At 55.7% G+C, this 11516-nt stretch overlaps 2 protein-coding genes across 2 annotated transcripts; one reads left to right on the forward strand and one right to left on the reverse strand.

Moving 5' to 3' along the window:
* Positions 1-1144: 1144 nt before the first annotated feature.
* B0H18DRAFT_1126528 (uncharacterized protein) lies at positions 1145-5805 on the forward strand (the record flags this gene model as incomplete). The annotated part of the gene is made up of 19 exons (XM_048035175.1): positions 1145-1179; positions 1228-1310; positions 1359-1439; positions 1488-1570; positions 1621-1674; positions 2872-3013; positions 3073-3273; positions 3339-3422; positions 3476-3517; positions 3593-3613; positions 3675-3835; positions 3862-4407; positions 4462-4515; positions 4563-4697; positions 4751-4916; positions 4978-5050; positions 5102-5194; positions 5241-5713; positions 5768-5805. 19 exons carry the CDS (start codon positions 1145-1147, stop codon positions 5803-5805), a joined length of 2565 nt encoding a protein of 854 aa, XP_047885821.1.
* An 805-nt stretch (positions 5806-6610) lies between these two features.
* Positions 6611-8050, reverse strand: B0H18DRAFT_960574 (uncharacterized protein; the record flags this gene model as incomplete). The annotated part of the gene is made up of 6 exons (XM_048042974.1): positions 6611-6977; positions 7041-7181; positions 7237-7392; positions 7460-7777; positions 7833-7931; positions 7980-8050. 6 exons carry the CDS (start codon positions 8048-8050, stop codon positions 6611-6613), a joined length of 1152 nt encoding a protein of 383 aa, XP_047885822.1.
* Positions 8051-11516: the final 3466 nt, after the last annotated feature.

Here is an 11516-nt window from a genome sequence, read left to right on the forward strand (position 1 = left end):
TGGTCCTCTACGAAACAAGCACCTTCATCTGCTATACCGCTGACCGAGGACGGCAGGATTTCAGTAAGGGGGAATGATACGCCTCTAGGCTATCTAAGCCCCGAAAATGCAATCTAGGCCTCTACGATGCTCCGAAGCTCTTAGAAGATCCACTACAACTGTTCGAAGATTTCGAAGTTCGTAGCCAACCCTGGCTCACCTTGGAAGACTATCCACGACCTTCCGGCACCTCAGTGACGCTATAGGAGCACCTACCCACCTATCTAGACAACCCCAGAGCACGGAGGTCACTCGAAGATGCACTATGTGTTAGAAGACACTCGAACATGTTAGAAGACGTGCTACGGTGTTAGAAGATCTCCTGCGAGACCATAGGATGCTACAGGATGTCCAGTGAGTCCTTGCAGGTCGTCTCACATCCTCGACGAGTGGTCTCGGTTTCCGGTGTCATGTGATAGCCGGTCGGCCTTCGGACCACTGGTTAGCGAGCCCGAGAGCAGTTGTCACGTGTTAGAAGCCATAGCCGGATGTTTGGGGCCGTCGGAGCTCCGTAGTGGTAATAGCCGTGTTTCCCTGTATATACTCTGGACTGGTTCCCTTCGAATCCCAGAGACCCCCTTACCCTCTCAATCTCACCTCGCACCGGCGAGGTTCGTCAGTCAGCCAGTACGTTCGAAGTCAGCAAGTTCGCCAGTCAGTCAGTACGTTCGAAGTCAGCAAGTTCGCCAGTCAGTCAGTACGTTCGCCAGCTCGTAGTTGTCCCGAGAGGCTCTACACTTCTTCTCCTGCCGTCGCTCGCCTTCCTTGTCACTGTTCGTTCGACACGTCTGTCGAAACTCCCCCTCCTACCTTCGAGGCTTAGCCCTCGTCTTCGAACAGTCTTCAACATCTTCGAAGCTCTCCCACGTCGTTCGGAGTCTTGTCCGTCCTCCTCCTTCTTACCTAGACCACTGTACAGTCCCCCGTACATCTCATAGACACAGAGGCCTCGCATACCACTGCTCGACCTCACGGTTGGGTTTTGTGTGGCTTTTGTGTTCTTTTCGGTCGCGTCAACGGATACGGCCGATGCGTGCGGGTACGGCCGATGCGGACAGATACGACCGACGGGTACGGATACCACCATCCGTCGCACACCAATACGATGCCGGGCTTGACCACCCCAGCAACCACGCACCGGTGCGTACGGATACGGCCGATGCGTGCGGGTACGACTGATGCGTACAGATACGACCGACGGGTACGGATACCACCATCCGTCGCACACCAATACGATGCCGGGCTTGACCAGCCCCAGCAACCACGCACCGGTGCGTACGGATACGGCCGATGCGTGCGTGTACGACTGATGCGTACAGATACGACCGACGGGTACGGGTACCACCATCCGTCGCACACCAATACGATGCGGCTTGACCAGCCCCAGCAACCACGCACCGGTGCGTACGGATACGGCCGATGCGTGCGGGTACGACTGATGCGTACAGATACGACCGACGGGTACGGGTACCACCATCCGTCGCACACCAATACGATGCCGGGCTTGACCAGCCCCAGCAACCACGCACCGGTGCGTACGGATACGGCCGATGCGTACGGATACGACCACCCGTCGCACAGCAATACGGTGAACGCATGTCCGGCTTGACCAGCCCCAACAAGCAGGACCACTCGGTGAGTACCCGCTAGGCGCCCACCGGAACGTGAACCAGCACACAGTGCGCAAGGGCCCGTTGACCAGCAGCCCGACAGGCCTCAGTCCAATGCGTACAGGCACGTCGAGGATGACCCTACCACATCGCTCCCGAGGATTGCTGGGCCGCCAAGCACCAACATCCCATGCAGGAGTATCGATCGTTCCAGAATTCACGATGCGCCTCCCTGACCAGCTCGCCGCATACACACGATGAGCCTACGCGCCTTAGACCACGCAAGCACAATTTGAGCCCGAGCTCATGGAGCAGTGCCGGACGTACGGAAGATCGACATGCATGTAGCTCGCGCGAGCCTGATGTAGTGCCCAGGTAGTATTGAATTGTACGGCGGTTGTATTCAGTACAATAATATGTGGTTCTTAACGACTATGACGTGGCTGATCTGTCTGCTGATCTGAGTTGTCTAACACTAGTAGCCTCGCAGTGCTCGATAAGGTTGGTAGAGGATCGTATTCGCAGTCCAGGAGGCAGGGTAGGGCAGGATGCACCACTGCGATCAAGAGGCTATGTGGGTCTGTCAAGGGTACTAGACGTGACTCCGCGGCGCCGCGACTTCACTGCCACCCTTTTGCTAACTTCATAGTCATGAACCTGAGCCATGTGGGGATCTCCGCTAGCAACCTATGCAGCGATATCTCAACAGTTCCGATCGACAGAGGCGAACTTGTGTTCAAGTTGTATGAACCAGGTCTGGTCATACTACCTCTTCGCAACGGCGATTTCGTGATATTTCCATCGTGCAAATTGACGCATTTAAACTCACACTTCAAAGGTCGTCGGGCTTTCATTGTATTGCACACGGACAGAGAAATGATTAAGTGGCTGGAGGAGCGCAATGGTTGCTCTACTAACGCCACTTTTATTTATTAGTATCTACATAGCTTCACTCGTCCTCACTCAACTTGCGCGTTTTGGCGAATACCATGAGCGCTTTCCCATGGTTGACAGCGCTCGGACTCTATGAACATCACTCACATCGATCGTTGAAGTTCGCAGCGTCTACGTAAAATTCCACGGTGCGTCTCTTGTTTCTCATATCACTACAGTCTATCCTCTGTCTTTCCTCTCTCCGTGTTCTGGCTACGTATTCAGGCATGCCCGACTCGAAGCGCGTCACCCGATCGGTTGCAACCGAACAAGGCTCCGAAACGCCCAGGTCGACAGGTCGACCAACACCCAGGCCGCAGGCGGCTCCATGAAAAATAGTAAATTCACGAAGGGCAAGGCGAAAGAAGTGGCCGCCAAGAAGAAGGGTCAGGAAAGGGAGAAGGAGAAGGAGAAGGAGCGACGCACTACTCGTGAGCGTCGTTTGTGCTGCAATGAACCTAACTGTTATCGCTGATGGCCTGCTTGAAAGAGGTCCGGAAGAGGGCGTCGAAGATAATGGCCGAAGAAGAATTATTGAGTGATGAAGAGCAACCGAAAACAAAAAAGAAGAAGTGTGCTGTGGTGGAGGACGAGGCGGAAGCCGATGAGCAGGATAAGGCAGTCGAAGACACGCCAGAAGATGTCGAGATGGAGGATGACACTACTAGTAAGCAGCCTACTACCACTCGACGTACGTGGCAACCATGGTCTGCTGTACGTACACATTACTGACTAGACCGCTGCATTTCTACCAAGCCAAACCGAAGCCGGCATACGGTAAATTCGCGAGACCCGAGACGTCCTTGGATCCCGCCGAGGAGAATGTTGCACAAACACTGAGTAATTCACTTCATATATCCACATTATTATTGGCTAAGCTATCAAATGTGTAGTCGGGGGGCGGCGTGAAGCCAGGGAGAACGCTGGCAGTAGTCGTAAGGCGGTGTGCTGAAACCGACAAAACCTAAGTTCGGCGGTGGCAAGTCCACTCACGGTACTGCCAACCGAAGGCACTGCCGGTGAGTGGGAAGGTAGGCAGTGATTTCTCGTACTGTGCGAAGGCTAAGACATAGCTCTGTTTCACATCGTCAGGACAAGGTAAGGCCCGAGCAACAGGCAAGGATGACTCGGTCGAGAGCGAGCATGACCCCAAATCAGACGAAGACAGCGATGGCGGAGGCAGCGATGATGCTTATGACGATGACGCAGGCGACGATGGGAGTCAGGTCGAGGATGAGGACGACGTCGACGATGTAGGGCCTGAGTCTCAGAGTCGGAGGACGGAGACGATGAGGGCGAGGACGAGGGCGATGTGGTAGTGAGTATCCTCTCTGGTTTATTGGTCGTGATTAGCATCGCATTGGACTATCTGCAGGTCGTGTCTGAGACGAGGGCGCAAAGCAAGCCGGCTCTCGCCAAGTCGACGGGCAGTGGTCGAGACAGCAGCAGTCGCGCCAGGGTCGCCGACTTACCAGCCAAAGTCAGGACTCTCGTCTCGGCCGCGCAAAATTGTCTGCGACTACGCATTGCGCTCAACTCGGCGTGGACGAAGGAGGCTTCAGTCGCGTCCAAGCGGCTGCCAAGGAGGGATATACTAATCCGTGACAGTGTTCGCGACGCTTATGACAGACGAGGGACTGGCAACCATGCTGCCGACATCAAGGCCGCGTTTTGGCTGCTGGCCGACAAGAAGGACGACAAGAAGAAAGACAAGAAGGAAGCGGATCACACCCAGAAAGACAAGAAGAAAGCGAATGGCGATGCGAGCTCGGATGGTGACGAGGACTCGGAACGAGCCGCTTTGAGAGCGAAGGCCTACTCCGTGGTGAGCTCACACTCATTATAATTCACGAAAGTCGGAGGCTCTGATTCTTTCCAGGTCTGGACTTGCTCATCACAGACTCGGAACGAGCTCAAGAGGAAGGCGAAGCAAGTGATAGAGCAGACCTTCAAGCTTGGCAGCCTGACAGTTCCTCAAAGGACCGAGGTCGTCGTTGGCTTCTCGAGACGCACCCAACGGAAGTGAATGACGGTTCCGGGACACGCAACATCGCGAACTTCGTCTTCGGGGGCGTAGAGTTCCACTTCGATCGCAAGAAAAAGCTGGATCGAGAGGTACGTGCTCACACAGGGTGCAACACGTCAGAGCGAGCTCACTGCAATCCTAGCTTACCAAGGTCGAGCCCACGGAGCCATTCCGAAACGAATGCATCCCTGAGCTCATCTACCAGTACTACGGCCTGGCAGGACGCGGCGATGCGAACATCAATGCGGCCCTGGATGAGTTCAGCAAGATGCCCTTCAACCTCATCGCCCTCGCATGCAACGCGGTACGTATCCGCATCCTCGTCGAGTTCCTGCTCTAAGTTAAGCTACTCATACAATTGTAAACTAGATCGAGGCAGCACTGATGGAGGTAACGTCGCACAACCAGTCCATATTTTCTCCGGCAAGCTTTTCGCGGCCAAGTAAGTAATTCTTAAGTTCTATTGCAAATGGTGAAAGCTCACCAACCATAGGTGGGATGGCACGATGGCCATCCTAGAGACTCTGGAAGACAGTGCCAGCGAGTACCTCGAAGAGACGCGAGAGCTCATATGGAAGCACATCAGGTAAGTTTTGAATCTAGACGGAAATTGTTACTGACCACACATACAGCAATCGTCTCAACGCTGGCCCCAACGCGCTCGAGGGAGTGACGGACAGCGATGAGCAGCCGGGCAGCTTCATCCCTTTGCTCCAGTTGCGTGCATCAAAGGCGCAGAGCAGCAGCGACAAGCCCGGCACATCGAAGGCTGCGACCAAGCCGCCGTCGAGCACCGCGAAGAAGGGCAATAAATCCACCACATCATCGAAGACCGCGGGCAAGCCGTCCGGCTCATCGAAAAGCGCGAAGACACCGAATTCTTCGCAGGCTGCGAAGAATCCACCCAGTCCATCGAGGAAGACTCGCGGTGCAGGCGCGTCGACTTCGAAGTCACAGAACCACCAACGGCGCGACTCTGACGGCAGCGAGGGCGGTGAAGCGGGTGGACAGGGCCACAGTGAGGACGAAGGGGGCGCCGGACTCTCTGGCGAAGGCGGTGAAGGGGTTCAGACTGAGATCGATGAACTCCGCGGGTCTGGAGAAGGTGCGTGTTCAGTCGTCACTTGCCACCTACATGATCCCATTCAACATTTTCCAGACCGTGGCAGTGGAGCATCCACGAACGGCGGGGCCTGAGTAGGTCGATGGTAAGTCAATCAGTCATCTACAGAATTGAAGCATTTGCTCATTCAATCATCTCGTTCTACTATTGACCATCAAGTGTAGTATATGGTACTGCGTTCAAGGGTGTGTCGGTCGGTCGGTCCGAGTCGGTCGCTCTGCCATCAATGTTGTCTTAGTGGTATGTATAGTTGCTCCGAGTCGTGGCTTGTCATCTCGGTGTTGTTGTCATGTTGTATAAGTAGTACTGAACATTGTTGTACCAATATCATCGTCGTGTGGATCATGCCTAATGCACAAGGTGCATATTTGCGAATGGATTTGAGTCACATGAAGACAGAATCAGTGACAAAAAGCAACAATAAGTACAGCAAAATGGTGCTACATTACACATCCTCATCGCACTAAAGCATGCTTAAACAAGATTGGTGGAACTTCTTTTGCAGAATTGAAAGGGGGACTTGTGTAAATTGGTCTTTAGGCTCTTCAGCATGCTTTTTGTCTTCAATGCACCTATTATGACTGAATATGTAGGAAAAAGACATATTGATTTTTCCTGATGTGGCTTCTTTCGCCAGCTGTGGCCTGTGTTTGACCTTCCAATGCTTGAATCGGTCCTGTTGCGTACCCTCGAAGCCGCACTCGTTCCAGTCACACTTTCCGACGACCGGCGCCGGCTCCGCCTTCGCGGGGTCCACCGCGTAGTGGTCGGCACGGATGTGCGACCAAACCTCCAACGCAGTGCCTTCCCTCCCGCACTTCTCCCCATCGCGAATCTTCCACCCACACGTGTTATCGACGGACGGAGGCGGAGGCGGATTCAGCGTGAGTTGGAGCATGGGTCGTGCCTTGGCTCGGGGTTGGTGAGGTGCCGGTCGGGGCGCGTGTCGCCGTCTTCATCGGCCTCAGATCCTCGTCTCCGCTTCTGTCCGGGCGTTGACGCAGAGAAGGCGAGTGAATCGGCAGGCACGTAGGATGATGTCCAAGCCGAGCTGGTATACGGCTGTATGTATGGCTGAGGGGGCGCGGATCGCACGAACGTATGGACGAAGGTTCCGTCCAAAATAGGTGCAGATGGTGTGGTGATACCGGGAGCTCCTCCATCCTCCGATCTCGCACTGGACGCAGAAGCCGCAACGCTGAATGCTCTGTACCCTTGCCGGGTCTCGACCTGGTCTTCCCTCACGCTATTACGCAGAAGCAAGATCGTCAGTTGCTGCATAAAGGGACGTTCGGCCGCGCCTACGTACGGTATCTCGAATGCGGGCCTCATCGGCGCCGCGAGTGCCTGTGTTCCTGTGTAGTAGGTCGTCGTATGCGACTTATGCGCAGAGACGGGCGGCAGGGAATAAGGATGAATGCTCGGACGAGTGGTAGTGGTACCAGGGAAGCTGATGCAGCAATCGATTCAGTGAAAGTTGTCAATGAAGCGTCTGTATTGCATACCTGGTTACTGTCTCTGCGTGGTTGTCCAGCGTCACCCGAGATGACGATGCCTCAGGCTGAGGCTGCGACGAAATTGCAGGAGCCTGGTCCCGGCCTGTCCGAGCTCCCACGATAGCTCCTTCCTGTCGTTGAGGCTGCTTGCGGGCAGCACTCCGGCTAGGATCACGGATGATACATAGTCAGTGTCTGTGACGAGGGCTTAGGAGACTACAAAGCTACTCACCTCTGTCTCGGAAGCGGTACTACCTTGCGCGCCGCCGGTGTGTCCCGAGATGCAGACCGTCTGGACACCGGAGGTGGTGGTTGAGTAGGCGAAGGAGGCGAAGGTAAAGGCGATGGGGGCTGTGGAAAGTACAGCAGCGGAGGAGTGGACACGGGCGATGCTGATGATTCCGACGATGGGCTCGTCGTAGTCAACGAAGGTGTGGAGAGTGACTCAGCACCAATGGACGGCGAGGGCGCGGGGTCTGTTTGGTGTACGCGCTCTACCTCGTCGTTTGAATCGCCGGTCGAGTTGAAGACGACTGGCTCAGGCAAGCCCCTGGCGACGATGCGCCGTCAGTGAAGTGACCGGGTACAGTGTGTCCCAGTCTTACCTTTCGCCGATGTCAACTTCCTTCATGAACCCATCGCTATCCCAAAGATGATTGCTATCACCCGACCGGCTGTCGAAGTCGGGCTCCGGCAGCGATTCACTAGCCAACCATCAGCAGTCGGCTGTAAGATTGGACTGGGAGACATACAACTGGAACAACGCCGAGATCTCGGCAGCGTTGTTGAGCCCGAAGTCAGATATGTCGAGGTCTTGGAACATCGTCGACTTGCTGATGATGGGATTGAAGCTGATAACAATGGTAACCGGGGGGAGGGGAATCAGGTGTGGAAGGAAGGGATGCTGTATAGATGAGGGGAGTGGATGCTAGTGAGAGGCGCAAGGGAAGAGGATGCGGAGAGGCGGTCGTCGCGGGTAGAGTAGTGAGCCGTGTTTGAGTTGGCGCGTGCAAATTAATACCTCATTTCGCGCCCCGCTGAGTACGCTCTGATCCCACTCTCCCTTCCCGCCCGGCCCCGTCACTCCGCTCGCGCGAACCAGACCCAGCGAACCATTCGGAGCATTACCCTGCTCCGAACAGCCCTCTACGACAGCTCGCCCGTCAGAGCCCCTCGCTCTCGCCCCAGAGACGACATGCGCGACTGCCCGCATCGAGACCAAGGCATATCCGGATTTGGGAACTGCGCACAGACCCCCAGCACCGACGGCCTCGTGCCGCGACTTCCTCAGCCATCGGCCGCCAGCCTGCCCTCGATATCTGAGCTATCTCGCAACTCCGGACTCGACGACGACCAGTTTTGGGGTCTCTGCTGCCCGAGGTCGACGACAATCCCTCCCACGTTCCAGTGGCTTCGGTGAGAGGGTACCACTCGGCAGCAGCCGAGCAGTCGTTCCATCCTATGGCTCTTCCAGCAAGCCTCGTCCTCCCAAGAGGCGGTTAGGTCGTATACGCAGTCTCTGAAGCCGAATATCAGTCCATAGTCACATCCGAACGAGCTTGGCGCACTAAAATTTCTGTCCCCACCTCGAGTGGCTCACTCTCTACCGCCACCTTCACGCACCCTGAATGCTCCTACGTTGTTTCCTTTGTCTTCCGCCGCTCCGGGACGAGCGGCGCATCGATAAAGTAAGCGACATGCCTGCTCATTGTGCGACTTATTCAACTTACACGTCGTGCAACTGACATAGGCGTGGCACTCACTTTCGAACCATCGACGGACATCCTTTGCTTGATGGCAATGTCCTTCCCAGGCCCATCGACGACGATAGCCCTGGAACTACAGACGGATCTGTGGCCTGAACACCGTTACGAGCACGTCGTGGACCATCGTTTATGATCCGGTCTTCCTTTGCGCTTACCTCGGATGTCCAGGGGACGTCTCCAACGAATCCGCACCGTGATCAGGCTGTCTGGAATCGTCGAACACATTGACCCGTCGTGAAAGGGCTAAGGCTCCTCCTACTTGCTCTTCCGATGCTTGCCTCCGTCGTCCTGCTGCGCCAAGTTCCTTCGATGTTACACGACGACAAGGATCTCGTTATCTATATATGGCCGACGCTAACGTCGCTCACCTATGGGGGGACGCGTCTGACGGACGAACATCGGTACGTACTCGTCCCCAATGCCTTTTCACCTTTCTGAATACGCAGACCTACAGGGCCACTTCTTCAAACCTACTCTCTACGGACTGCGACGTGAGTTCGATGGATTCTCAGTTCACCCATGTCGGATCAGAGACTTACTCTTACTTACCTTCACACAGGTTGGCGGGCAACAAGACGCAGCCAAGGATTCACAGTACAACTCCACCCACCGCACATCTGCATCGTGGATCGCTACTGCGGGTCGATGCGTGCTGGCGGATGCTTTGCCCTGTCCTGGCGAAAGAGACCGTGACGTCAGGTATCTCGACAAGCCTATGATCTTCGCATTAACGGCCTTCACGGCTGCACGTACCAGTGATGAGGGGCTCGCGACGCGTGACGAGAACCTGAATGTAAGCATCATACCCCTTCAAAGAGGATGCATTTACCATCTGCTCACGAACCTGCACAGGCTCCGTGAATGGTCAACGTACGGAACGCCCGTTTTCAACAAACTGCAGATCGCGACGCTCGTCCATCCTCCGCAAGTCATACTGTTCAGTAGACATGCGGGGTTCTATCGGTCGCCCGTATACCTTGTCCCGTTTACCTGACGAAAGTGGTCAAGACGTCACGGTCCTTGATTCTGCTCCCCGTGGACACAATTGGATCTGTACTTCAGTGCAAGGACAAGATCGCTCCGCCTCTACCCAATTCCAGACGACGCTCGCCCACCCAATGTACCACGGCGCATGCAGGATCGCTGTTCTCGAACACCGCGTAGTGACCCAGCAGTCTCATGCATATCCAACGAACCTCCGAAGGCTCGAGGCTCAGAAAGTTATCCTGGCCGTGGTACGCATGTCACGGCATGCCTCCTCGTGGGTACTTCTGTCGTCTGCTACGGATGTGTCGACTTTCCTCGACACGGTCTTCTCTAGGCACGAGGGTCAGCATGAGACGGCAATGCAAAGAAACGTCTGGCCAACGACGTACTTACGGAACGAACCTACGACCTCGGAATGGAGCGCTGGTTCACCGAGTGCCCTGTGGACGATCAATTGACGAACCCCTTTCTGCGGTGTCCAGATCGAACAAGGAAGAGAAACGCATAGAAGGTGGCGAACCTCTGAACGGGCCATCAGGCCGCGGAATGAACAGCGGGACCGTTGGCCAAAAATCTATGCGGGTAATCTTCGACAAGGGTCTTTGCGGTATCAGGAGCGTACTCAAGCTCCAACACCGAAATGTTGTCGCAAGCCCTCAAATCTCTCATGAACCTTACGAATCGACGAACGAGCCTCAAGTATACCACCCATTGGAGGAATCAGCCGCTCGATGTCGAGGGCCTCACCTTCGATGGCAGAGACAGGCCTAGCCGCAAGCGTGCCAGCACATCGGGCGCGACGACCACCTGGGGCATCCCTCGCCGCGTGGACCAGATCCACAAGTGCGCTCATGAAACGTGCGAGCATCATGGTACTGAGAACGAGGCCCGTCCCTGCTCCGCGATTGCGATGGAGCACCAGCTGATGCGTAGTGCTCTCTTCGCGTGTTTGCTGGGTGCGCAAGAAACAGCCACACGCGATTGATCGAAGAGCATATGGCTGTTTCCGCGGCGACCTTCGTGAACGTCGTACCCCTGGGGCGGGCTTCCCGTTCGTGGAGGTGGACGACGCATACGTCCAGAAGACTATGGGGTGGCAGTGGCTTGAAAGGAGGCGACGCGACTTGGGGTGCATATACGGAAACCAAGAACGTATCGCCAGGTCTGCTTGCGAGGGTCGATCGCCTGTTCCAGAGTGCACTCCGGACCCAGCACTGCGACGGACCTACCAGCGCTTATTCCGATCCTCTCGGAGCGTCATGCGCAGAACGAGTTCGCGGGTTGCGAATGGACATCCAGTGGCCTAACTCTGGCACCATGCGCAGGCTTGATTAGCCACACGGCGTCGATGATCACTACGCACCAGTTGTACGCGCCAGGCCAACCAAGGTTCCGGTACGGGTCGCCATTCAGGTGTGGAAGCGAATGGTAGCTTACTGCGGGTTGACGCAGACCTTTCCGTGTCATGGACCCTCTCTGACGGATGGCGAGCATAGGGTAGTGGTCCCTGCGGGCAGCCGGGTATGGTACTGGCGG

This window comes from Fomitopsis serialis (genome assembly GCF_022376445.1).
Source record: "Fomitopsis serialis strain Sig1Antser10 chromosome Unknown B0H18scaffold_202, whole genome shotgun sequence".
Taxonomy (NCBI): domain Eukaryota; kingdom Fungi; phylum Basidiomycota; class Agaricomycetes; order Polyporales; family Fomitopsidaceae; genus Fomitopsis; species Fomitopsis serialis.